General features: G+C 53.9%; 5 protein-coding genes across 9 annotated transcripts; 2 read left to right on the top strand and 3 right to left on the bottom strand.

Moving 5' to 3' along the window:
- The first annotated feature begins 12 nt into the window (after window positions 1–12).
- Window positions 13–3,291, top strand: LOC116455775 (microtubule-associated protein tau-like). 2 transcript variants are annotated; one of them, XM_032134026.1, is made up of 3 exons: window positions 13–1,982; window positions 2,483–2,742; window positions 2,844–3,291. In XM_032134026.1, exon 1 carries the CDS (start codon window positions 492–494, stop codon window positions 1,458–1,460), a length of 969 nt encoding a protein of 322 aa, XP_031989917.1. In that variant the 5' UTR covers window positions 13–491; the 3' UTR covers window positions 1,461–1,982; window positions 2,483–2,742; window positions 2,844–3,291. The 2 variants fall into 2 exon arrangements, with proteins under 2 accessions (XP_031989917.1, XP_031989918.1); XM_032134027.1 differs by having other exon boundaries at window positions 13–2,000.
- On the bottom strand, window positions 1,469–7,324 carry LOC116455774 (junctional adhesion molecule-like). Of its 2 annotated transcripts, none has more exons than XM_032134025.1 (8): window positions 6,864–7,324; window positions 5,075–5,120; window positions 3,615–3,772; window positions 3,047–3,272; window positions 2,829–2,955; window positions 2,441–2,501; window positions 2,138–2,233; window positions 1,469–1,961 (listed from the first exon to the last, which is right to left on the bottom strand). In XM_032134025.1, exons 2-8 carry the CDS (start codon window positions 5,109–5,111, stop codon window positions 1,800–1,802), a joined length of 867 nt encoding a protein of 288 aa, XP_031989916.1. In that variant the 5' UTR covers window positions 5,112–5,120; window positions 6,864–7,324; the 3' UTR covers window positions 1,469–1,799. The 2 variants fall into 2 exon arrangements, with proteins under 2 accessions (XP_031989916.1, XP_031989915.1); XM_032134024.1 differs by lacking the exon at window positions 6,864–7,324 and adding an exon at window positions 6,651–6,857.
- Window positions 7,325–8,141: 817 nt separating this feature from the next.
- On the bottom strand, window positions 8,142–14,239 carry MPZL3 (myelin protein zero like 3). The gene is made up of 6 exons (XM_032134028.1): window positions 14,142–14,239; window positions 13,258–13,424; window positions 12,664–12,874; window positions 11,875–12,040; window positions 11,061–11,124; window positions 8,142–9,161 (listed from the first exon to the last, which is right to left on the bottom strand). Exons 1-6 carry the CDS (start codon window positions 14,212–14,214, stop codon window positions 9,135–9,137), a joined length of 708 nt encoding a protein of 235 aa, XP_031989919.1. The 5' UTR covers window positions 14,215–14,239; the 3' UTR covers window positions 8,142–9,134.
- Window positions 14,240–15,112: 873 nt separating this feature from the next.
- Window positions 15,113–19,797, bottom strand: LOC116455779 (myelin protein zero-like protein 2). The gene is made up of 6 exons (XM_032134036.1): window positions 19,491–19,797; window positions 17,944–18,110; window positions 17,385–17,595; window positions 17,024–17,168; window positions 16,505–16,592; window positions 15,113–15,994 (listed from the first exon to the last, which is right to left on the bottom strand). Exons 1-5 carry the CDS (start codon window positions 19,543–19,545, stop codon window positions 16,532–16,534), a joined length of 639 nt encoding a protein of 212 aa, XP_031989927.1. The 5' UTR covers window positions 19,546–19,797; the 3' UTR covers window positions 15,113–15,994; window positions 16,505–16,531.
- A 75-nt stretch (window positions 19,798–19,872) lies between these two features.
- Window positions 19,873–25,171, top strand: CD3E (CD3e molecule). Of its 3 annotated transcripts, XM_032134037.1 has the most exons (9): window positions 19,931–20,018; window positions 21,755–21,903; window positions 22,000–22,102; window positions 23,085–23,105; window positions 23,376–23,390; window positions 23,517–23,717; window positions 24,004–24,156; window positions 24,537–24,583; window positions 24,887–25,171. In XM_032134037.1, the coding sequence occupies exons 3-9, from the start codon at window positions 22,054–22,056 to the stop codon at window positions 24,941–24,943; spliced, it is 543 nt and encodes a 180-aa protein (XP_031989928.1). In that variant the 5' UTR covers window positions 19,931–20,018; window positions 21,755–21,903; window positions 22,000–22,053; the 3' UTR covers window positions 24,944–25,171. The 3 variants fall into 3 exon arrangements, with proteins under 3 accessions (XP_031989930.1, XP_031989928.1, XP_031989929.1); XM_032134039.1 differs by lacking the exon at window positions 21,755–21,903 and having other exon boundaries at window positions 19,873–20,018; XM_032134038.1 differs by lacking the exon at window positions 19,931–20,018 and having other exon boundaries at window positions 21,608–21,903.
- The last annotated feature ends 1,110 nt before the right edge of the window (window positions 25,172–26,281 follow it).

Below are 26,281 nucleotides of genomic sequence, written 5' to 3'. Positions count from 1 at the left end.
CCCCGGGTGCAGTGGGGACGTGCAGGTGTGTCCCCTGTGCCCTGCTGGAGGCTGGCGGCCAGCCCCGCTCACACCGCCCGCAGCAGCAGTTCCCGTTCTGGAGAGCCCAGCGGGGCCCAGGAGCGTTGGAAATGCCCTCCTGGAGCCGGGCAGGGAGCAGAGGGGCTGCTCCGGGCTGGGGAGAGCAGAGGGGCCCGAGGCGCCCAGCCGGGATGCCCCAGGTAGGCTGCAGCAGGTGGAGGTGCTCCCGGTCACCTGCGCGCTCCCGGACAGCTCCATCGCTTCCCAGGGCTGCCAGACTCTGCTGGAGGCTCCTTCCGCTTCTCCAGCAGCACCTCCTCCCAGGATAACAGTTCTCTTCGCCCAGCCCTTGGGACGGGGAGCCTCTGCCCAGCAGTAACAGGGCTGGAGAAAGTCTTTGGTCCCCTTCGCACCATCAGTCAAGGAAGCGTTTTGGCCCTGGGCTCCAAACCTGGATTCAGGCTGCAGAAATGGGTGCAGGAAAGACAAGAAGACCTCCTGGAGACCGGAGTGGCAGTGACAGAGCTGCTCAGGCCCCGGGACACGGGGTGGTGGCTTTTGCTGGGACAGCATCACTGGGGAGAGAGGAGAGGGATGCCCCGGAGCCAGAGAACACCTTGGTTCCTGTGCAGCAGAGCCCTGGGGAGGCACGGAAAGGGCAGCAGGGAGGCAGGAGGGGTGCAGGGGGGCTCTGCTGCCTGACCAGAGTCCGGAGGGGAAGCAGGACAGCCGGGAGAGAAGGCACGGGAGTGTCCCAGCAGCCCCGCTCAGCAAACCCTCACTGCACACACAGCCCTTTCCCACCCACCCTGGGCAGGCAAAGCCCGCTCTGCTCTGCTGCTACAGCTCCCACGACCCTACAAAGGCCCTGTGCGACCCCCGACCCTCCCAAATCCAGCTCCGGGGGCTGGTTCCTCCCGAATCCCGTCCCGCGGCTGCCTGCGGGAAAAGAGAGCAGGGTGTCAACGAGAACCAAGGAGCGCAGCGCGGCGCTGCAGTCTCCCGGCAGCGGTGGGAGGTGGAGGGTCCCGGCTCCCTCCGCACCTGGAGGTGTCAAACATCTAAAGATAGAGCGCGACAGCGGGGATAGCGCCCAGCACCCAGAGACACAGCGGGAGCAGCGCCAGCGCCGGCCCAGACGCTGCCCCGGCGGCCCGGGAGGGGTTGCCGGGCTCCCCCCGGCCAGCGCTGCGCGTCACCCGGCTGCTCACCCGTGGCCAGGGGACACACGTGGGGGACCCCACTGCCCGCGGGCTCTTGTCCTGAACCCCTCCGTCCCCATCCTGCTGCCAAGGGACCCCTTTTTTGTCCCGTTTGGCTTTGTTCCCGCCTGGAGCCAGCGGGGCTGGTGGGTGCCCATGCGAGGCTGCACAAGGGTGCAGGGGCTCCCAGGCCCTGGGCCAGGCAGACTTTGGCACACTTGGACATCACACGCTTAGGCAGGAGGTAAAACGAAGATAGGGTCAGGGAAGACTCCCTGAGTTTTATTATCTACAGAAAAATAACGTGACGGCTCCTGCTGCATCTCCCCCCTGGAGATCCTTATCCTGTGCCAGGATCAAAGCTGGAGCATGAGGCTGTGCCCACTGTGCCCCTCTCCAGAGACCAGGGGGCAAGGCCCAGGTGTCCCCTGGTTCCCTGCAGACAGCTGGGCTGGGCTGTGCCACAGCAGTGCCCTGGCACGGAGCACACAGTGACGTGTCACCAGTTCTCAGTCCTCAGGCGGACGAAGCTGTCTTGGACACTCCTGGACAAGGGGCTGCTATCCCACAGCACAGCTATTTCTCCCGTTCTGGAGCCCAGGGAAGTGCTTCCTGTGGCCTGCTGTGGGGTTCCTTGCTCTGCCCATCCCCCTGTGTCCCCTCTGCCATCCATTCCGACGGGATCGCCCTCTTGGCCAGCTGCACATAGACGCCGTTGTCCCGGCAGTGAGAGGGGTGCTGCAGGGAGCAAGCGACAAGGTGTGAGCCTCACCACGGGTACCAGGGTGGGTTTGGAGGGGGCAGGGGGCACGGGATGCTGGGGTCTGGCATGGGGAGTGAGGCCCTGGATGCTGTGACCCTGGTAACAGGGACAGCGATGTGGGGGTCCCACCATGCCTGCTGCAGCTCCTCACCATGGTTATGTACGTGTCCTCAGCTCTCCTTTTCTTCTTTGCTTCCTGCTCAGCCTTGGGTATCTCAGCTCCAGGGATTGAGGAGTAAATTGCTTCCTGCAAAGGGCAGATCGGGGTGTTTGGAACCGAGCAGCCCCAAACACGGAGGGGCTGCCTGACCCCAGTTACAGGGCAAGCAACATGGCTGGAGCTGGCCAGCAAATGGCCCCTCGTGCCTGGGCAGTGTGGGATCCCCTCCTTCAGCCTCCCCAGCCCTGGGCCCACACACCCAACCCCAGTGATCCCTCCAGCCTCAGCTCTCACCTCTGCTTTGTTGTTGCTGCTGCTCTTCCCCATCCTCTCCAGGGCCGTGTTGGTTGCAAACCTCGAGGGAAGGCAGCAGCAGTGTCACCTCCGGCGAGAAGCAACACCCGCTGCTCCTGTCCCTCCCTCCCTCCCTCTCCCGGGACACTGGCATCCCTTTGCCCATCCCTTTGTCTCTGCTGCCTGGGCACAGCCCAGGAGGTCTGGGAGCCGAGGGGACACCGGCCAGGGCAGGGTGACACTAGATGGCAGCAGGAGGCTGCACCCCACAGCTGCGGAGCTGAACCCTCGCACCCGAGAAGGTCAGGGCAAAGCAGCGAGAGCAGCGCAGGGGGGGCTGCAGGGAGGTGCTTTCTCACCCCCCTAAACCCAGAGCCAGCGCCGGTACCTCTTCCTCACGCAGAGCCCGGCCAGGAACGCCACCACCACGGCCACGCAGCCACAGCCCACCACGGCCGGCCAGAACCCAGAGTCTCTCGGGGGCGCCGCATCCTCGGCGTCTGCTGCTCCTCCTCCTGCCGGGGAGACACCAGGGCAGGGGATGGCACCGCGGGCAGCTCCGGGAGCCTGCGGGCGGAGGGAGCAGCCCCGGGGCGCGGCACGCACCTCTGAGTACCGCGGGGCTGACGTGCAGCACCGTCCGGCTGCGGAAGATGCTGCTGTTCTGGAGCAGCCGGAGCTCGCACTCGTAGATGCCGCTGTCGTTGACACGCGCGTCCTGCAGCCGGATGGAGCCGTCCCAGCGGGACATGTTCCCCTGCCACTGCACCCGGTTCTTGAAGCGGCCCACGGGGACGCCGTAGTTGCTGTAGTAATAAAACACCAACTCCTCCTGCCACGGCACAGGTGAAGGATGTCAGGTGTCCTGTCCGCCCTCAAGAGCCCTCAGATTCACGTTCTCTCCTTATCCCGTGGATTGTTCTCCTCGCACAGAGCCCGGCGCTCTCTGGGAAGGCTCCAGGATGCAGCAGCCAGAGCGGTGCTTCCCCGGTGCTGCGGGGCCATGCGGACGGGTCCCGCCACCACTCGGGGACCCTTCTTCCGCTCATGGAAACTTCCTCTCCTCGTGGCCTGGGGACAGGCGGATGGGCTTCCCCACAGCCTCCCCACAGCTGCCTTGCTCCCCTGCCACCGGCCCCCGTGTCCCCTCCTCGCCACCCCTGTCCTGACCCACCTGAGTGCCAGCTCCTGCCTTGTGCAGCCAGTCCACTTTGTGCAGGGTCCATCCCTTGCTGTCGGGGTCCAGGAAGAGGCACCGCAGCAGCACAGAGTCCCCAGCCCTAGCTTGGAGCTGAGGCTCCATGAACACCCCGGCAGCCCCGCTGCATCGCTCTGCCGGGTACAAGGACAGCAGGATGAGCCCAGGGAGGACGGCCAGGTGCAGCCTGCCTGTCCCCATCACTGTCTCCTCTCCAGGGAAGCCTGGGGCTCCCGGCCCTGACCAGTCCAGAGGCCAAACCTGTGCCTGACCCCTGCTCGTGGCGTGCCTGGGATGTGGGGCAGCACATCCTCCCGCCGCCACACCAAGGGCTGCTGCCGTGTGATCCAGCCGAAAGGAGGCTGGGATGCACAACCCTTGCCCTGCACGCCTCGGAGCCAAAGTCTGCAGCTCCTGCAGGGCTGTGCCTGTGAGTCACTGGCTGGGAGAACCTGTGCTGCTCTCATCTGTACCAGGCCAGGGGCAATTCAAGCGCTTCACATGAAACGCTTCAGTTCCTCCCTCACTGCCCATTTGGCTTCCTTCCCCTTTGCTCACAGGCTCCAGACCTGGGCTTGTACTTGTCTGGCCACGTAAACACAGCTTGAGGTTTCTAGAGAAGCTGGACAGTGGGAAAAAAAGCAAACCAGGGGAACATCAAAGAGCAGAGAGCTGACAACCGGCATGAAGCAGCTGCTGCTCGCTGGCTGCAGAGTGTGTGGCAGGAAGGGGATTAAAGGTCTTCTCCGAACTAAACGATTGTCTGAAATGAGTGGGGCAGAAAATGTCACTGGGGCTTGTCAGCAGGAACCCCACCTGCCTCAGAGCCTGCAGTGAGCTGCAAGGGGAGGCTGAGGCTCTGGCTGTTGTTTGCTGAGAGCTGGCTGAGCTGATTCAGCAGGAGCTGCTCAGACAGGCAGGCTCGTCCTCATGGCTGGGCTACTCTGCTCAGCCTGTCCACAACCACCGAGGGCTGGGCCCTGGCCAAGCACCAAGTGTTTGTCTGAAGCCCTGTAAATAATGAATGCAAAGTGCTGCAGCTTCCCAAACAAGTTCTGTTGGTCTTGACCAGCTGAGGAGCTGAAAATGACAAATATTTGCCAGCGGAGAGGACCAAGGGAGCTCCTTGCCTTGAGCAGAGCCAAAATCAATACCTTGGAAACCTCTCCCTGTATTTAGACTTGGCAAAGCAGTTCTGCTTCTTTCAAAGCCTTGGAGCCTAAACACAGGACACGTCCAGGGATGCCAGTGCAGTTTGCAGCCTATATAGGGGAGGTCTGTGGGAAGGGGAGATGAGCACACGCAGGGCCAGAGGAGGGACGGGCACCCAGGAGAGGAGCAGCCCCAAGGGGTTCTCACCACAGGAGGAGAGGCACTGATGGGTCTCACAGCAAAGGCAGGGGGGAAAGCAGAGGGAGATAAAACTTAGTGCTCACCCAGCCATGTCAGCAGCAGGGTCAGGCTCAGCAACATCTTCTCACTCTGAAAAGAAGAGCAGAGGTGACACATGCTCCAGTGTCCCCTGGGGCAGGACACCAAGGACTGGCAACAGGCTCAAGGTCAGAGGAAGACTGTGATGTGCAGCCTCTGAGGCTGGGAGGCTGAAAGTCAGCGCAGCACAGGGGGCAGGGAGCAGGGCTCTGGTTTGTGAGACCGCGCTGAGCCGGGAGAGGAAGAGCGAGCGTGGGGGAGAGGGCTCAGCCTAAACCCCTTCGTGTTTTCTCCTAAGTCACGAATCTTTCCGGTGGTTTGGGGGTCGAGCCTCTGACATCTGAGCTGAGATGTTCACAGGTGCTGACTCTGCTCCGAAAGCAATCGGAGGTTTTTAATATGACAGAATCAGAGAAGCTTGGTTCTAAAACACAGATCCCCTACTCCAGAACTAAATCCTTGCCCGTGGGTGCTGCACACGGTGAGAGGTTCTGCTGGAGCAGTGCCACACTTGGTCCCTGGATTCAGCTTGACCTGCTCCACATCTCTCAGAATAAAGCTGACATCTCCTTCCTGCACATCACAGAACTCTCCTGCAGCCCAGGGAAGGACTGGCTGTCACCACCGGGAATGTGCCAGCCAGTGTCCAAAGGAAGGCAAGAGGCAGCACCCTGCTGCCCTGTCCCTGCTCCACGAACCCCAGCTGTGGCCATTCCAAACTTATTTAAGGGTAAAAAGTTACTGAGAGCAGCTCTCCTGCCCCACATGAAGCTGGAATTGAGGCTGCCATTACCAGCACTTATTTTCCAATACTGCAGAAATGAAATAGAAATAGAAAGACAAGAGCTGAATCATCTCTGGCATCTTGGTGGCTTCTCTCTCTTTGCTCCATCATGCAAGCAAGAGGATCTAAAGGTCAGCCACAGTGAGGGATTCCAGGCCCAGAATCAGCTGCTCGGGACCCTTGGATCAGTTCTAGGCTGAGAAAGTCACTACAGCTTTGTACCTTCATCACCTTGCCCTTTCCACAAACAAAATATCCTGAGAAGTGGCAGCAAACCTTCTGGAATCCTCTCCCACCTGCCTCTGAAAACACAGGAGCCCTCTGGGGCTGGGTTTTTGCGTGGTTGGCTGTGCTCTGTGCAGCTCTGCCGTGACACACTTTGCACACCCGACCTACAAACACAACTGCTGCCCAGCCCCAGGGCCCTCAGCACGGCCAGCACAGCTCAGGGCAGCAGACACAGCATCCTGCTTTCCCAGAGACACTGCCAAAACCTGCAGAGCTCCACCCTCCCAGGACCACCCCTGTGCAGCAGCCAAAATAGCAGCCAGCTCCACAAACAGTCCTCAGCTGCAGAAAGCTGAGGTTTGTATGCCCAGAACCTCCAAAAAGTCCCTGCAGCTGAGCTGCTGGGGCTCTGGGCTTTATGTGCCACCAAGTCCTTGCTGGATTTATTGCCCTGTTTTCGAGAAGGATTTCTGGTCCCATCTGGGGACACATTTTGCAGGGTCTCCCCCTGTGCCACACAGCAGTGGGAGGGTGCTGGGAGGCACCAGCTGGAGCCAGCACCCACTCACCAGCTGTGCTGCGTGTGCCAGTGCTGACACATCCAAATCGCCTCTCCCAAAGAGATCGGGGGAGAAAGGGCACGGACACCGCGTGGCCTTCACATCTCCCTGCTTTTGCACGTGGCATCTGAGTCGCCAGCACTTCTGCTCCCCTGGTTCTCTTCCTGGGAAAAACAAATGAAAAAGCATCCAGGAATAAATATTACAGCAAAAAATACTCACCTAGTGTGGCCTGGGGAAGCCAGCTTGTCTAGCATGAAGGCTTCTTCAGCGACTGATTCAGCTACTCTGAATCATCCCAAGGTCGCATATGCAAGACCTTTCTTGGCAGTTCCTTCTTTAAGGTTGAGTCTGGTGGTCACTTTCACACGCAAGAGAAAGCGGAACAGCAAATTAGGATGTGCACCAGAGAGGAGAAACCAACTGCAGGTGCACCTGCCTGAGAGGGGCGAAGGGGCAGCTTCAGGAGGCAGCTCACAGGCACGGCTGTGCCTCAGGCCCAGCGGGGCAGACTGGCCTGACCAGTCACGATGACCAGTCCAGGACACAGAGGTTCCTGGCCCACACCCTGTGCTCCCTCCTGCTTTGTTTTTCGGGGCTCAGAGCTGGTTGGAGAGCTGCCGCTGCTGCACGCTGGATCTTGTCCCAGTGAGGCAGCAGCAACACTGAGTGATGGGGCTGTGCCTTCCTCCTGCTGCTGCCAGACCCCTCAAGGGGCTGAAGGGCCCCTGGGCCTGCCTGGCACAGCATGGGCAGCTGCTTCCTTCGGAAACACACACCAGCCACTGATTTTCATCACTGCTTCCCCTCCTGGCCACTTCGAAAGGCCATTTTCACCCTTCCTCTTTCCTTGAAACACCAGAGCAGCTCCTGTTCTCCATTCCAGTAGCACCCTGTTCTGCATGGTGCACCGAGAAATTTCCATGTGGGCGGCAGAGGAAGAGAAAGCTCAGCACCAGTCACAGCTCCAAGGTGGCAGCTCAGCTTTGCACCAGGGAGCTTTGCCCAGGATCCAGCACACTCATGGCCAAGGAGGCAGAGCTGAAATCCAACATTTTGCAGCAAAAAAGAGCCTTTGGTTTTCACAGAGAAGTCATGTGGGTGTGAGTGCTGAGAGGGGAACAGCAAAGCCACTTCCTGCAGGCTGCACAATCCCCCCAAAAACCTTTCCCAGGAATGTTTTGGCTGACAGAGGTGTTGTGTCACCAGGGAGCACAGACATTTTAAATATTGCTTTATAGTAGACAGGAGAAAATTTTATTTCTTTATCTGGAGGCACAGATCTACAGCTGACCTACTTCTCAGTGGGAGCGTCACCACACCTGAAACCTGCAGCCAGCCCAGAGCTGCTGAGGGGGGACCTGGTACCTGTCCCCTTTTGGGTTAAATCTGCTCCCTAAAAACCTTTACCCATCATCACACGACAATTTTTACACCTCAGGATGGCAGTTTTATGAGTTCAGCTCTATTTAGCCAAATAAAGAGACCCACAGCCCAGAATGAAATAATGCAATTTATTGGCAATTGCACAGCAAAATCAACAGCAAACCTGTAGCACATCTGTAAAAGGAGAATATTTGACTGATACAGAAAGACAGCAGCTTTTTAGGGATTGAGTGAGTGAATTCCTCTGCTCTCTGCCATTCACTGTTGGACAAGGCTGGGGAAAGAGGAAATGCCCTTCCTCGAGGGGAAGTAATGCTGCACAATTAAACATTTCCATAAAATGGGTCCTAGGAGAAGGGAGGAAGAAAACAACTACTGCAAACAGAACATTCGTTTGGGCAGTGCTTGAGTCCATGGCTGAGGTAGATGGGGTTGTGTGTCCCCAGAAACAGAGTCCCCATTGGCATTTCTGATTTAAAAAAGAAGAAAAAAAAAAAAAAAAAGCTTTCTATGAATTGTGCTTCACTTCTACAAGTAGAAGGAGAGGTACCCAGTGATGCAGCTGAATAAACCAAAAAATACTTCAAAAGCAGTAGGTTCTCTTCACTCCAAGACAGAGGATGCCAGATACCATCATCAAACTGGTTTGAGTCAGTATGTTCCACAAAAACTGAGAATAAACCTTGTCAGTGCCCAAAGGCAAGCAGCCCAGAGAGCTGGAGCAGCCTTTACTTCACGAAGTTGGGTTTCCAGGGCTCAGGAAAGGAGGAATGTCACCAAAAAAAAAAAAAATCAAACCAATAAACAAAACCAATTTGCAGGTAAACCAAGGCACGCTGGCACTGTAGGCACTGAGGCTTCTGTAGGCCCCGCAGATCTGAGGGCAAGAGACTTTCTTTTCCCCAATGTATTAGAAAGATTTTTTTAAAAAAATCATTATTTTGTGCTTAAATAGAAGTGAATTATCCCATCAGCATTATTCTTCCAATCCACAGAGAGCAGAGCACATCCTTCAACCTGCACTGGTTATCCAGCAGCCTCTGGAAGGATCTAACCACAGTTTTCAGTGCTGAAATTTTAGTATTTTTCCACAGCTTCAGTCTTCCATCAGTATGGATCTTCCTCATCCGTGTCCTGAACAGGGAACATGGAGAGAGAAACTATGTGTGAAGACATGAATGAAGTCATGAGTTCAGCCAAATGCTGAGCCTGGCTGGGCTGCTGGCAAGAGCCTAAACGCTTCCCAGAAATGCTGCTGTGCTTGAACAAGCCTGAGGACTTGCAAAAACACTGCTGTAAATATAAATGTAAATATAAATATAAGTATAAATATAAGCACTAAATCTGTTTGACCTCTCCCAGACACAATGACCATGGCATAACCCACAAGTGAAATGTGTTTCAAGAGAAGCAGCAGCTAAAGATGAACCAGAAAGTGCAGCACGGCCCTGCAGAGACAGTCCTGAGCAGCACAAATTATTGTTTCTCAGCCCTGACAGACACCCCATCATTGCTCTAACCACAGCACTCATCTGATGGTGTCCCCACAAGCACCTCTGCAGCTCTGAGCTGGAAACTCACCCAAACACCTCAGCTCTACAAGGGAAATCTCACTGACACTCCAGACTTTTTGAGCCTAAAGAGGTTTTCCATTGGCTTTGCAATTTTAATTGCTTGGTCACATACGAAGCCTGAAAAAGCACATTAGAGACACCTCAAAAATGCAGAATCATTAAAGTGAGTGGGGCAGCATTCTCAGAGACCTGATCAGATAAACAGTGCAGTATCAGACAGCAAAGGATCACACCTGACAAAGTACTCTCTACATGAAAGCAGCAGGATTTTATCGCTCCAATTTGACTCCTCCCAAAGGATGAGAGGACACTTTTCAACTTTTAAGATCTCCCATTCCCTGACAGCATTTCCCTCACCAAACTGGGGCTCCATCCTTTCCCACCTCCCCACCTGGTGCTTCCCTGGTTCCCAGAATGTCACCTGGAACAGCCTTTCCACCTCCCAAGGCAACTCTGCCTTTGGCACAAAGCATTTCCTGCTTCCTGCACCTCTCCAAAGCCTCGTTCCCAACACTGCAGCTCTGTACCTGCTGTGTCTAATGCAGAACTGTAAATATTTTATGTTCAACTTACGTAATTGCCTGTTTTTCATCCCGGATCTAATAGAAACCATCAGCACACGCCTGTCTGAAGGCTTGGGCATTTAGGACATTTTAAATCACTGGCATTAGAAGAGCAACACATATTTAAATCCTCCTTAACACACGTCCTGACTGCGTTCATGAGATTCAAAGGTGCCCCTGAGGTAAATCTGCTCTGCAGGACATGGTGGAAGAATGAAAGCCCTCTCAAAGCAGGCATTACTCTGGAATGTGCCATGCTTGTGGTTGCTGATTCCAGCACACAGGACTCACACAAAACAAGGGCAGCAGATGGCAAAGACACTCAGGAGCTGGAGCACAAGGCACCTGATTAACAGGAGCTGCTGCTGGGGTGGGAAGGGAAGGAGCAGAATTAGAAGGCAACCACCACTTCAGAGAGCACAACAAACAAAAAGCAGAAACAAACAAACAAACCACAAGGGTTTAGCAATGTTCTGTCATAATGAAAACGAGGTGAAAGGAGGAAGATCTCCACCGCCTCTGCAGAAACACGGGGGGCTGGGGGGTGACTGCCTGCCTGCCTTCCCCACTGCAGCACTGCCAACCCCAAACTGCTCACACAGAGCCCCTAAAGAAACCTCACAGCAGCTGGCACTTCAGCCCTGATTTTTCTTCTTAAAATGACAGCTTTGATTCCAATCAAGTCAAATGAGAAATCAATTTGATGGATGTCATGACAGCTTCCCCACCACTACAACCAGCAGTTCTCAGTCCCTATAGCTGGGAAGCTCCCAGGAGCCATTTGGGACACACCTTGGACACCCAGAGATGTTATGACACTTTACCTGCTGCTCCTAGCACCTTCTTTGAGCACCCAAGTTGGCAAAACCTCTGTGAAAACACCAACTTTCACTTACCACACAGTTCAGGCACCACTCCCTGAGTTTTCCCCCGCAGCCGGCTGTGTCTGTGTGCTCAGGCCTGCAGGAAAAGCACGGCATCAGGTTGGACTTTTCCCCCCCAGACATTCCAGTATCTCCTCTGGACTGAATTCTGGTTACACCACATGGAACTGAAGGTTTTTCATCGTGAGGAAAAGCCTTTGACTCCACACAGCAAAGCCAAAAGGACTGAAAGCTGCCAGGTGCCTCCTTTTGAAGGCAGATATTTCACTTAAGTGCCACAAAGATTAAAACAAAAGTTGCTTTTTGGCTGGCAAATCTTATACCACCAATCAAAAGATTCAGAGACTGCAGCAAAAAAAAAAAAAATCATTCTGCAAGGAATTGAGCAGAAGGGAATTCAGTCTCCAAGGCTCCTTCAGTATGTGGCATCTCTGCTCAGGCCACCACAGGTAGCATTATCGGGTTTATTTTGTTGTTATGGTGACTTCAGTACAAAATGCAACACACAAAGCTCACCATGCAAAACACTGTGCTGACTCAGGCTAAAAAAAAACCTCATTACAGAAGTGAAATAGTGTCTGACCCTAAACTGCTGCAGTTCCACGGCATTCCTCACGCGAACGACAGGAAAAGGGGATGTGCACTCACTCGGTTTATGCTCCAGCACAGGAATTTCCCAAAGCTTTCCCACTGCTGGGTGAGAAGCAGATACCAGTGACTGAACCACAGACAGTTTGTGCTGCAGGACAGTGGGGAAATCATCCCTCGTGCCTGCGCCAACACCCTGAAGTGGAAATACAGGCTCCAGCCTGCAGCCAGGACTTACTCATCAGACACTTCGATGGAGGATTTCTTGTAGCCACATTTTCCTTTCTCCTTCATCAGCTGGAATTTCCTCCCCATCCTCACCAGCAGCAGAATGACCACGAGGATGGAAGGGAGAAACACCAGGATGGAGAGCAGAGCTGCTGAGGTCAGCTGGAAGGCCAGGCCTGAAAAGCAGTGAGACACAGCTTGGCTGAGCCTCTGGCACAAAAGCTCACCCAGAGCACAGCTTGGTGGCCCTTTCACATGAAACACAGGGCTGGCAGACTGGAAACAGCCTGTCCCCACATCTGCAGGGCTCCAGTGCCCACATCTGCGGGGCTCCCGTCCCCAAACCCAGCCCAGCCAGGTGCCTCCACTGCAGAGGAAGGCAGGGCACGACACAGTTCTATCAGCACGGCTGAGCTGGGAATTTGGGGCAGGGCTGGCACGCAGGGCAGATGAGGAAATTATTACTGACAATCAGCGCTTGTGATGTGGAGATTATTTTTAGGCCAGCGTTTCCTCAATGTTTAACTTGTTCTGCCACAATTTGCGGAGGCTGAAACTTCTGAACAAAGGGACGCTTTTGATTCCTGTTATCACCACAGCTTCCCCTGTCCCTTCCTGCCCCAAATCAATTCAGTAGCTCTCAAAGTACTGAGCTCAGAGAGCGGGGCTGAGGCAACCCCTGCTGAAACTCCAGCAAGGAACTCCAGGGAGCATTTCCCACATGATGCTCAGGGTTCCAAGATCCCAGAAAGCAACTCCAGCACACAGGTGAGGCCAAATTCTGGGCAGGGAGCCTTACCCCGCTCTGTAACCACCAGCACTGTCTGGGGAATGTTGTGATAAACGTCCGGAGGGTTCTTCACGCTGCAGATGAACGTCCCGTTGTCACTGAGCACTGGGCTTTGGATAGCGATGGAAGCATCACCGTTAGCAACATTCCCAACCCAGGATATCCTGTCTTTGAACTTCCCCGCTGTTGTGGGGTGTGGAACAGACTGATAATGAAAAACCTGCAAGGAGGGAAAGGCAATAATTGTGGCAATAAAACACTCACCCAGGAAAGCAGAGTGAACTGCTTGTTGCATTGCAAAAATAAAGGAATAATGACACACTAAGAAGCCAGGCAGGATATTTCCTATATAAGAGAAATAAAGCTACCAATCAAATCTTTACAGTCATTCTGTGTAGCGCACAATGCAGCACTTGTGGCAAACCCACAAATTTATCTACTTTATCATTATTGTTCTATTTTGTCTTTACATAGAACACTTTTTCACCCAGAGAACACCAAAGGAATTTTACAGGGGAAGGAAGGCAACAACGAGACTCCCAAACCACAAAGCAAGGCAGCAGCCCAGCAAAGCAAACAGAAAATTCAGATAGGTCCACCTACTGTCTCCATCTGGCCCCCAGCAAGGGGACGGTAGGTCCAGTCCACCAGCAGGCTCTCCGTGATGGGGGAGCTGGATTTGAAGGAGCATTTCAGCAGCACTTGCTCACCCACAAAAGCTCGGACTTTAGGACTGGCTTTAATTTCCAGGGAAAGAACATTGCAGACATCTGATGGAACAGGCACAAAAGGCAGGGATTAATTTCTTGTTACCTGTGAGATGCAAAATTGTCCCAGAAATACCGACACGTGTGCAGGTCAACCAAAATTCAAAGACTAAAGCACAGCAGGGCCTCCCTCCCCCACACTGAAATTTGAAGAAAAGCAGCAAACTTCCCTGACCTATCCTCCGTGGGGCTGGAACGGGCTCCAAATAAAGTACCTGGGAAGTACCAGCACAGCTGTTCAGGTGTGGAGACCAAGAGCCGAGAAATGGAATCAGCTGCGTCTCTGACGAGTCGCAAACCCTCAGCTTTGGGTACTTTAATGCAATTCTGCTCTGTGTTTCTTGCCACAGCGCCTGAATTTCACACGCACCGGGTCAAAAGTCTCCCCACAGCACCAAGGGCTCTCAGTTCTTGTTTCCAGCGTGTGCAGCCACTTCTGCCCCGTTCAGCTGCCGCGATGCTCCGGCCCTTCCCGAGGCTCCCACCGCTCCCGGGAAGAACTTTGTCCGAGCCTCCCACCGCTCCCGGCCGGCCCTTCCCAGGCTTCCCACCTCCTCCAAAGTGCCCACCGCCCCGGGACCATCCACCGCCCCCAGAGCCGCAGCCCGGGCGCTCCCGGCCCGGTTCCCACGCGGGACCCTCCGGAGCACCGCGGGCACCGCCGCTCCCGTCCCGTCCATCCCATCCCATCCCACCCCGCCCCCTGCAGCCCCCCGTTACCGAGCAGCAGCGGGAGGAGGAGGAGGAGGAGGAGGAGGCGGCCGCCGGCCCCCGCCGCCCCTCGGCGCCGCATCCCGGCCGGGCTCAGCCCCGGAACATGGCGCTCACCTGGCGCAGGTGAGGGCGGGGCAGCCCCGAAATGGCCGCGGCGCTGGGGACGCCTGGGACGGCCGCGCAGCCGGCCCGGGGCCAGCGGAGGGGCCGGCGTGGCCACCGCGGTTGTCCCCAAATCCCCGAGCGGTTCCTGTCACCGCCAGCCCGCTCCCTGCGCTTTTTTTTTTTTTTTTTTTTTTTTTTTTTTTTTTTTTTTTTTTTTTGGGTGCTGCCGCAAAACAAGGAATGTGTCAGGATGTTCCTCGCTGTGAGATCTTTGTAGATTTTCAAGCGCAATCAGCAAAAAAAGGGAGACCTAATCAGGGGAACAGGCAGCAGCTGCATCCCTTAGCCAAGGACATCCTGGAACCGACACGTTTTGAGGATGTATTAAATCAAGATGTTGATGTGTGTCTATGTGTACATGGCTAACTGGGCAAAACACCCAAGGTTTATATATCCCAGAGCTGAACTATCTTGGTTATAATAATAAAAATCACACCTACAGGTCAGAAAGACCCTGGCCAGGTGAAGACCCTTCCCCTGAGCAGGGGTAGAAGTTGGCTGGGGTGACGTAACTTGTACGGGAATTAATAACCCAGCGTGAGAGAAGGGCTGTACTCGGAAAGTTATTAATGCTGAATTTCTGTGTATAAATAATGGCATGAAAAGTCTGCTGGGGGGTGCTGGGTTTGTGAGACACCACTGAGCACCCAGGCCTGGGCTCCTCTGAAATAATAATCAACATCTCCATGAAGTATTTCACTATTGGTTTGTTGCACACCAGGTAACAAATCCAATTTTGGGGACAAACAGTGCAAATCTGCTCATCTGAGGCGTCAGGGACTCCCAGGTCACAGCCCCCCTCCACACCAGCATAGCTCTCAGCAAGGTGCCTTTATTTACAACACAGGTGAGAGAAAATGAAAACAAACAGCCAGGAACAGCCTGGGAACGTGCGGGCACATCACAGGTTGTAAAGCAATAAAGACGCCCTACAAACAAACTGGTCAAGGCTTTGATTTGGGGCTGGGTAAATACTGTAATGGGATTGATTTGGGGCTGGTTAGACGCCGTTATAGCTCTGTGGGTTCCAGTTTTGGGGGCTGGAACTAAGGGGAACAGAGGGGAGCACTGGGATAACGAGCGTGGGAATGTGAACAGGAGGGGGAGCTGCTGAATCCAGGCAGAAAACTCCTCAGCCCCCAGAGCCTCCCAAAGCTGCAAGAGATGGATGTGAAAACCACCCCGGCTGGCGAACGCTGTCCCTAACAAACAGCACACATTGCCCAGCTCTAACACTGTCCATCTAACGCAGAAAAGCGATTCCAAGTACGTCTGTTGTACCAGCTGAGCCCTCACTGCTCAGTCCTCCTTTTCAGGATTTCAGGGAGGATTCTCAGGGAATAAAAACAGGGCAACACAAAGGCACGTTGTGGTTTCTAAGGTGCAAGAGTGCATCTGCTCAAACACCTCCCAGCCCTCCGTTCAGTCTGCTGTCTTGGCACTTCCGTCTTCCAGAGGAGCCTTGCTCGCATTCCACAGGTGAGAAGATGGAGAGGAAAGTTCTTTGTTCATGGGGCAAGTTCCTCCTGCTTTGCTTCACTGGAGGGAATTCACAGCTCATGTAAAGTCACCCTATTTCCGTGCAAGACTTTCAGGTTGAGCAGAGGTACCACACGGGCAGCGTGGGGCGTCTGTAATCCAGCTTTGTTCTAACACCCCAAATTACAAGCTTTCACCAGCTGCTTTGGAAGTACCTGAGAAGAAAGATTATAAGAAAAACAAACATCCATTACTCAGGGTTATTGTCAAAAACCAAAATAATAGAGGCAACTGCTGACCTCAGAAACTGTGGGTAAAATTTATGCTGACAAGTTTAGGCAAAGCCAGGGAATATGGAAACAGTTCCAGTCTTCCTGTAGCAATTTTAAAACAATAAAGGTTAAAGTAATCAAAAAGCAGATACAAAACTGACAAAGGGGAAGTAATTCATTCCTCTTCATCCACAAAGCAGGAATGCCATGGAAAGCAGCAACAATGGCTTTCCTACAAATGCTCCTCAACACCAAGGTGGAGAAATCTCTTGCATATTTATGAGGCTGTGATGATTCAGGGATTGTTCAGCTGTCTCTGAAGGATCCTCAACAGCAAAGTGTGACTGTGGCCTCAGCTCTGACTGTGAATAGCAGGAAAATACCCGAGGGAATCTGTCCTGGAGAGCCCACAGGAACACTGAGACATTAATTACAGAAGGTTTGGATGTGTACCTGCATTGTGCACACCAGCAAAGACCTTTAGTCTTCCAATGGAATGGGTTCCTTTTCTTCCCTCATCTTCAGACTCTCCTTTTCTTTACTGTTATAAAAAGGGGAGAAAAGAGAAAAAAAAAAAAATCCCAAATCAGTGTCATGCTGAGCAGCAGGGTGTCCTGAGTCACACACAGCACACCCAAGGTGAGATGGTGAGTGTGCCACACGTGTGGTGAGCACAGCTCAGGGGACAGGGTGGTCACCTGCCAGCCACCACCACGGCACCTGGCTCCTTCTCTGGGTGAGGAGCCACTGAGAGAGGCAACAGCCAAATGAGGACTCCAGAGCTTGTCCATCCTGGGGCTCTGTTCTGCCTGCACACAGCCAATTATGGCTAATTGGGTTGGCAGTTTTGCATTGTAGATGCTCCGTGCAGGGTCCACACCAATAATTCAGAAAGGCCGTGGAGATAAAGTTGACAAGCTCTCCCAGGAGCCTCTCCCTCCCTCCCTCCCTCCCTCCCTCCCATGTCCTTACAGCTCAGTGTCTGCCACCTCGATCCTCTTGTCTCGTGCTTTCCTGCGATGCTGCCGACAGATAATCACAGCTGTCACCACGATGATCATCAGGCCAGAGGCCGATCCGATGGCAATGGCCAGGAAATGGATTTCTGAGAAAGTCACTGCGTGGGGAGAGACAGAGGAGTGAACCAGAGGGACACCCAGGAGGAACGAGGCTGGGATCCTGTATCTGTGAATAAAACCTTCCCTCAGTCTCCTCTTTTTCCCCTCATGCTTTCTACTTACAACCCCTTTTCTCCCATAGTTTTCCCGGGTGTGGAGGAAGGCCACTCTGGCTAAATCCACACGGCCTCGGGGGGAGTTTCTTGGCCTCTCACCTTTCTGCACAACCCGGAGTCGCACCTCCCCGATGGTGCCATAGACATCTGGCCGGTTTGTCACCTGGCAGGTGAAGGTCCCGTTGTCAGTGGGCTGCAGGTTCCAGATGATGATGGAAACATCGTTACGCTCGATGTTCCCATCCCAGGTGACTCGCTCTTTAAACCTTCCAGAGGGGGGCTTGTAGGGCTCCTTCAGGTAGCGAAATACCTACAAAAATCACCGAAATGTCGAATGGCCTGGGTTGGAAGGGACCTGGAAGATTTCTGAAGTTGCGTCAGGTGCAGGATGTCACCTAAGACAGGGCTCAGCTGTGGTGTCAGCAGGTCCAGCTTTATCAAGCCACAAATATTTTAACCCTGATCACCCAAAACTAAACATGAGAGGGTGTTTTTTAGGCAGGGTCTATAAACAGAACTCGGATTAATCACTACAAGTGACAAAGGCCCAAATGTACTTGTGGATTTTGGGTGTGTCCATACCCACTCCCTGCTCACTCAGTGCTGGGTGTTGGGGCAAGGGTGAACCCCTGAAACGGAGCACAAAGATCTCACTCACCGGCTCGTGAGAGCTCAGGTCCTCGGGCTGGAAGTTCCAGCTCACTAACAGCTGATCGCTCACGGGGCTGCTGCTGGAAAAGGTGCATTTCAGCCGCTGGTTGGTCCCGTTCACGGCAACCACCTCCTTGGCAGTGTGAACTTCCACTGCTGCCGCCAGCCACAGCGCTGCAGGGCAAACAGAGGGCTCAGAGGGGGGAAATCGCTGTTTGGAGTGAGCTCATCACTGCTCCTTATCAGCTTGAGTTCTTTGGGAGCCTTATGTGCGCTGGCAATGGATAACCTGAGTGTGTCAGGCACATTCCAAGGGGGGTGGTCCTGTAGATTTATTCAGAAAAACCTTCTCAAACTGGACTGAAACCCACTCAATAACTGCTGTTTCCCGTGCTAGAACTTCCCTTTATACACTTTATACTCAGCCTCATGCACACCACAGTGAAACTGCTCTTACTGATGTATCCAGAGCCAGTTTTAGAGGGTTTATGGCCCAGCTGGGCAGCTGCAGGTAAATTCAGTCAGGCTGAGGAATTCTAGAGGAAATCCTCAAGGTAAATGTGGATTTGTTTATCCAAGAAACATCCCCACAACCACCACAGCTGCTGCTTTAAAAATAAGTGAGCATCGCTCACTTGATGCTCCCCTGGAAGAGGGACAACCAGCAGGAGGGAGAGCAAGGAAAAGAGAGGAGGAAAATGAAAAATAAGAAAAATTAATGATTGCTAGTGAAGGAAAAAGAAAATATCACTATCCTGTCACCTTAGGAAGTTAACTCACCCCAGTGTGATTCCAGCCAAAAAAAAGCTTATCTAGGGCTGTAAAACATAACTTCATAATAAAGACGTATTTGGAAGTAATTTATGACTAAATACTTCCTTCCAAATAATTCCTTATCTCAAAAGGGAAAATATTTGGAATGCCGAAACACTGAGGGTATTCACACGTGGGAAACTTCACTGGCAGAGATCACATTGCTCATACGAAGACTCGGTGCCAAATCTTTTCATTTTAAACTCCTTGAAAAGAACTAAGTGAGAAATAAGTGTAAAATACTTTTTCCCAAGGCAGATTACACCCGCGCCGCGTGCTGATGCATTTGGGAAAGAAGGATGTGTCATTCTTAAAATCCGGGTGTTTTGATATAAACCACTGAAAATCCAAGTGAGTTTCGTGTCCGTCTGGAACCTTTGCTGTGTAAAGGATCTGAACCTGGGGCTCCTGGACAATCCCTGATTGTTTAGGAACAAAGGTGGGGGGGAAAAAAAAGACAAAAAGGCTGGGAGTAAAGTTCAGATTCCTGGCAGGAGAGAAAAAGACGTTGAAACCCGAGCTGAGGAGGAGATCAGTGAAGGAAATCGGTGTTCTTCCGCTGGAATACGCCTAAACCTGCCGGGGAAGAAACTCAACCGCTTCGTGCCACTTCCAGCGAACCCCGCACAGAAAGAATCGCAGCAAGGACGGGGGGAAAGCCTCTGCCTTAGGGATAATTTAAGGGATCAGAAGCGGGGGGTGAGGACGGCAGCACGGCCGGCCAGGGACAGGTTTCCTTACCTCGGAGCTGCACCCCAAGGACGAGCGCAGCGCCCAGCCAGGTGCGGCCGCGCATCGGGGAGAAAAGTCCAGGTCTGCAAAGACAAATCCGCTCCGGGCTCTCGGTGACCGGGTGGAATATGAGTTTCACAAAGTCTTCCCAGCACAACAGGGCAGATTCCTTGCCGCCAGCTCGGCCTGCAAGGGAAGGTGAGCGCTCCCTGCCGAGGTGTGCCCAGCCCCGCTCGCTTCTGCCCGTAAACCAGCGAGATTCCCAAGGTAAGATTAATTTCTCCTCCCTCCCATATTCCCCTCCTCTTTTGTATTGCAATCATTCCTCCTCCCAGCTGCCACCTGAAACCACTCCCCTCTCGTGGGAGGTAAAAGAAAAATTGCCTGGAGGTGTTCATAGGTGGCTCGAAGGAACGCGCGCCATTTGTTCAGCAAAAAACCTGCAAACAATCCCCAAAAGAGCAGCCCAAAACTGACAGTCCGCGGCCGCAGTGCGAGCACTCATCCAGAGGATGGAAACGTCCCACCAAACCACAGGTACCTACCCTAAAATAATCGGAACATTCAAGGATTGGGAGCCTTGGCTCTTGGAAAAGCCAAGTGGAAAATGGGTCAGCCTGGCCGCATTCCAGGCACAGCTGGGGAAGCCCTGCGGTGCTCCACAAGGGAGAAATTCCGTAGAACACGAAATATTCTGCTGGAGGCACGAGGCAGTTGTGAGAATGTGAAACCAATCCGAGCCCGTGTGTTGGCGAAATGAGGAAGTTTGCATTTGAGGGCCATAAATCACTGGCTGTGCCAGTGTTTGTGTCTGGTTCACGATCCCGTTCCAAGAAGCCATCCCAGGTTATCGGTGGTAGCTGTGGCTGGTGCTGGTTTCCTTTGCAAGGGTGCCAGGGCAGGGTTGGGGATGGTGCCTGAACCTCTGGGTGTTTGGAGGGGCTCCCTTCAGGGATTTGGCGGTGGAAAAAGAGCACTGAGGCCATGAGCTCCGTGCATTGTCCCCCGAACAGAGCAGGGAATCCTGTGTCTGCTACCACATCCCTGCTAACAGCTCCGAGACACCAAGGATCTCTATCTCCCTGGGAAGGATCTGGGCCTGTTGGCCCTTCATCACTGCATCTCCCCGGATTTCCACTCAGTTACTATTGCAAAGTATCACCTCCCTTTCTTTCCTTGCCACCACGAATATTTATCAGTCTGGGGCTTTGTTCAGGTTGTGTTTAAAGTACCTGCAAGCCGATCTGCTGCCACTTCCTAATCCTGGTTCTGCACAGGGCTGTGAACAGCCGCTGTTCCCACCTTTGCCTGCAGACTTTTGCTAATCTCCATCTTCTTTCAAAACACGTGGACTCCAACTTTTAAGAGAAGACCACGTCCCTGGCACACCCACCAACAACCTAAATTCTCCGGCGTTCCATTTGGAAACATAAATAAGGAAAAGAAAGCTCTGACGGCCAAAGAGAGCACCCCAATCAAGGAAACGGGGCACAACAACGTTCCCTTTGTCCGTGCCACTTGGAGTGCCCCTGTCCCGGTGCCACGGCGGGTCTGTGCCCGCCCCAAGCCCGAGCTGGGAGGGACCGTGCCCTGCGTGCGGCGCTGGCCGGGGCAGGAGCCCCCTCTAGTGGGGCCGGGCCACTTCCCCGTGGGAGCGCCCGGGCGGGAGAGCCTCCCAAAAATGCTGCTGGGATGCCTCCGGGTGGGCCCGTGAGGACGGGGCTGAGCGCAGGGCCGGGCAGGGAACGATGTCCCGGCCTGGCGCGCCCAAGCTCCGTTCAGGGGCTCCTGTGCTGAGCTCCGTGTGGTGCTTCTGGTTCCTTCATTCCAAACTTCCAGTGCCTGAAAGGGACCTGCAGGGAAGCTGGAGAGGGACTCTTGATCAGAAACTGTAGAATAGGACAAGGAGGAACGGTATGGAACTGGCAGAGGGCAGGGTTAGATGGGATACAGGGAAGAAGGAATTCCTCCCTGTGAGGGAGGTGAGGCCCTGGCACAGGGTACCCAGAGCAGCTTGGCCCCATCCCTGGCAGCGTCCAAGGCCGGGTTGGACGGGGCTTGGAGCACCCTGGGATGGTGGAAGGTGTCCCTGCCCATGGCAGGGGTGGAATGGGATGCTCTTTAAGGACCCTTCCACCCCAAACCATCCTGTGATTCCACGTGAAGTCGTTTGGCACAGCTGGAACTTCACAAGCTCTCACTTTGAGAAGCTGTTGGGAAGGTCCTGCTGGCGAATCTGATTCTGGCTCATTTCTCTGTCCTGCTGCTCCCAGGGCAGCTCCTGAGCCCTGCAGAGCTGGTGCAGAGCAGAGCAGCCACCCCTCGCTGGCGGTGACGTCCCATGAAGACATTTTGAGCCTCCGCACTTCCTGACCTGGGCTTATTTCACGTGTCTGGGTCTGCCTTGGCCGCCCTGGAAACAGTGAGTCCCCCAGCCCTGCCCGGGTCGTTAGCAATTCTGGGAAAAAAAATCCTGGGCCTCTTTCTTGAGAAGCCACCGTGTTCTTTCCTGCCACAGCCACGCCAGTCTGATGTGGTGGAGAGGAGCAGGAGGAGGAGGAGGAACACGAGGATGAGGCTGGAGCGGTCCCTGCCCCTCCTGGGGCTCCTGCTGTGTGCAGGTGAGTCCCCAAACTGCAGGCAGCAGCGCTGGAGCTCGGTGCACTGAGAACTGAGAGGTGCCGCGGTCTTAAAGTTTGGGTTTATCCTTTATTCGTGCACTTTCCTTAAAGCATTTCGTGATCCTGGGTAAAGAACTGCAGACTCGGTGGGATATCAAGGGTGTGGCGGCAATTTCAATACCGGAGCAGTTTGAATGCTGGTTTAGGATGAGGTGCAGAGTACCTGTAGAGGCTCTAAAGAAGCCAGTAATGAGGAGAGATAAACTCGCTAGGGGTTCATTAAGAGTTGTTACAATAAGACTACAGCTACTCTGCCAATGTGCTGCAAATACCAGCGCCTAGTTTATCAGTGGCCTGTTCTGGTTTCAGATTTAAATTCATCTACATAAAATAAAAAAGCAGCAGGTCACCTTCTCTCCAGCCAAGTCCGCTGTCTGTGGAATTCAAATCTATTGTAAAAAGACAAATGTCTTTAAAGGAAATCGCAGGTCTGATTCACACCTCCTAAAATCGGTTTCTTTGATGCTCCAGAGCCTTCCGTGGAGCAAGTTGTTTCCTACAAGGCAGAAAAATCACGCAGATAAACTGTTTCACAGCGTTACACCAACGTCAGGGTCCCACTCCCCAGCGGGTTCCCTTGCTGAGGACAGAGCCTCTGACCAGGGTTTTCCAGCAGTGGTTGCTCCATGATAATAAAGCAGAATTTTGGGGTGCACAGAGTGCAATAACAACCCTTTTTCTGAGCTGGGTCAGGAAATGATTCAAGTTTCCATTCTGCGTTAGGCTGCGTTAAAAATGGCTTCCAACTCCAGAACAACATCCTGTCTCACCACCAGAATATTTCTAATGCTTTCAGCGTGAATGGGGGACTATGAACATCTCTTTCAAGCAGCTGAGTTCAGAAAGGATGTCCTGGGAGTAGGAAATCATATCATAGCAGAAGCTCAATTACTTAATAATTCTTACTCTTTTTTTTTTGCAGTTGGCACCGCAGCTCAGCAGGGTAAGTGTGTTTTACCACCATCCTTAGCTATTTAGCATGCTAAAAACCCCAAATATGCCTCCAAAGTGAGAACTAAGAGTCAAATAGAAATATTTGAATTTTGCAAATATGGCAGGGTAGGAAAAATTCACTGTTCGTTAATCGACAGGGATCTTACTGATTGGAGAAATTGGTCCCTAATTATTATCAGTGTTGGGCATTTCCAACAGCACCAAGCAGTGAGGCAGTTGTGAGATAATTTTTTAACACTCCTTATTTTCTGTTTTGCAGATGAAGAACAGGAGGGTAAGTGAATTTTATCAGCATTCTTAACGGTTTAGTGTACTATAAAAACTGCAGCTGACTAAAAAAGAGGTAGAAATATTTGAGGTTTCCCCTTAGTTTCCTTTCTCATTGGTCTGTCTTCCCAAGGGGAATTCCTGGTGGAGATTTCTGGCACCACGGTGACAATCACGTGTCCCTTGGAGGACGAGGGCATCAAGTGGGACCCATCTGGGAGAAGAGGGGACATCGAGGAGGGAAAGTTCATTATAAAGGACCATGACAGCACTCCTGCCAACCTGAGCTGTTCCTTGGGTAATAAGAAGCGTAAGCTGTACTTGAATGCCAGAGGTGAGTGCAGACCCTTCAGCCTGCACATTCCAGTGGCAGATTTTGGGAACTGGGAGTTCATTTTCAGTGCTGGGGTGGGTAAATATGGTGCTGCCAAGCCCCTTCCTGCTCTGTGTGGGCAGTAAGAGTCTGAGAGCAGATTTTTGGCAGAAGGAATCTCCCCTTTCCTTTCAGTTTGCCCTTTTCCCCTTCCCACCTGCCTGTAGCCCTGTGCCAGCACTCAGGTGAGCGAGGCCAGGGCTTTCCCTGGCTCTGAGCATCTCCCCCTCCCCTCATCCCCCGGCAGTGTGTGCCAACTGCGAGGAGCTGGATGCCCTGACCGTGGCAGGGATCATCACTGCAGACCTTCTCATCACCCTGGGGGTGCTGATCCTGGTCTATTACTTCAGCAAAGGCAGGAAGGGACGAGCCAGTGCTGGTGGGGACAGTCGGCCACGAGGTAAGAGCCATTCCAGACCCCCCTGCTCCCCGTGACATCCGCTGAGCACCCAGTGAATCCCTCATCCCCACTGCGTGACGTGACGGAGCATCCTCTGCTCTCCACGAGCTTCCAAACGATGCTCCTGCTTCCCACGTGTTCTCCAGGCTGCCTGTGTGTGCAGGGATGGGAGTGGCTGCTGTGCCAAAGGCTCCCTGCACACAGGAGCCCATTTCCCAGGCTGTTGTGCTGGAGCCAACCCTCCAGCTCCTGGCAGCAGCTTCAAGAGCTCAGAATAAAGCTATGGGAGCTGACCCATGGTGTGCCTGGCTGTGGGATCATCCTGGAAGTCCCTCGTGACAGGAATCCCCAAGGATTCCCTCTCTGTGCCTCTGTTTCAGGTCCGAAGATGCAGCGCCCTCCCCCTGTCCCAAACCCGGACTATGAGGTGAGGACTATCCCTGGGCTTTCCATCCCTGCTGCCTGGGGAGGGATAGCCAGGGCCGGGACTGGGGCTGATAGCCAGGTCATCTATCCTTGAGGAAGCATCCAGTCAAGCTCCAAGTTTTCCTGACAGTGGAGGAAAAAGGTGGTGAAGGTGCAGCCCCTTTTCCTGGTGCTGCCACAGGGATGTATTTGGGAGCAGAACTGCAGCTTCCCCTGCGCTGCCCCTGCTCTGTTGTGCTTTTCTCCACGTATTGTGCGGGCTCAGGTAAGGATTCCTGAACCAGGATCTCTGCTGTTCCCACAGCCCATCCGGAAAGGCCAGCGGGAGGTGTATGCAGGCCTGGAATCCAGGGGCTTCTGAAATCCCCGGGGATGACAGGCTGGAAGCCAGCAGCACTGGGGCTGAACGCTTCTGCCCAGCTTGTTCCCAGCTCTCTGCAGCTCTGCTGAGGCCCTGGCATTTTGGGATAAGCCACAGGACAGGGACACGCTGTCGCACCCTGGGGCGTGCTTGGGTTTGCCATCAGGGAACAGAAACGAGCACATTGGCAAGAGGAGTTTTCCTTCTCATTAAAGAACTGCAGCCTCACTGGTGGTTCCTGGTCTCCTTTTCCCCTCACACTTCTCTCTGCTCCAGTTGGTTTTCCCTCCAATTTAATTTCTGCCCTCAGTGGCTCCATCTGCTCCCGTGGGGCTGAGAGTGGGTCCTTCTCAGAGGGATTTGCCTCTGATCTCATCCTGCTCTCACCTTCACAGCCTGACCCTCATTTGCAGCCAAAGGAGCAGAGGCAGGCAGTAAAAACCCCCGAACAGCCCAGCAGCAGCGGCACAGGTTAAGAAGGGCCCCTGGGTTGCTTTGATGCCTGCGAAGGTTTCAGGTCGAACCCTGGCTGAGCCACCCCCGTTTGTTCCTGAGCAGAGCAGCAGCTCTGAGCAGAGGAAGCGGCAGCAGAGCCGGGCTGGGGGCGGTTCAGCCCCGGCGAGGTGAACACCAGCAGCTCCGGCAGCTCCGGGGCAGAGCCAGCCGCGCGCCCACAGGATGCGGTTCAGAGGCACAGCTGGGTTTATTCACCACAACAGGCCCTACACCCCGAGCAGGGAGATGGCAAGATACACACAGCACTAACCCCCAGCAGCTCCAAAACCACTCAGGGCCATGTTCTTACGTGCTGCAAACCAGCACTGCTGCAGGGCCGCCTGCTCAGCCCAGCCGTGCAGGACATTCCCACCCTGGAGTGGGGTGGGAGAAGCTTGGACCGCTCTGGGTGTATGAAGCCTAAATTTTGCTTCAAAAAACCTAAATTTTGCTACACCCCAGTGCTTCTACCACCATTTTTGGGGTACAGCAATGTACAAGTTTGCCTCAGTGTTTGCCCCAACCAGTACCATCCCACACATTCCTTGTCTCAGCAGGATCAGCACTCACCCAGTGACAACAACTCTGCCTCTGTGCTTACCTGCACCAAAGGAATACCTCTTTGTCCTTCCAAGGGTGAGGCGATGCTGGCTGGCCCTGTCTGGTGCCAGTGTCCCATTCTGGGGACTCAGACCACATGAACTGTTTCTGCTCAGGGCTGGGGAGCGGAGACCTGGCCTGCCCAGTGACCAGATCCCACCCCAAGTGCACCTTCCCAGCCACCAGATCCCATCCCGTGGGCGCCTTCCCCAGGACCTCGACACAAACGGATGGAGCAGGGAG

Source organism: Corvus moneduloides, chromosome 25 (genome assembly GCF_009650955.1).
Source record: "Corvus moneduloides isolate bCorMon1 chromosome 25, bCorMon1.pri, whole genome shotgun sequence".
NCBI lineage: Eukaryota > Metazoa > Chordata > Aves > Passeriformes > Corvidae > Corvus > Corvus moneduloides.
This window is presented reverse-complemented; position numbering and strand designations above follow the sequence as displayed.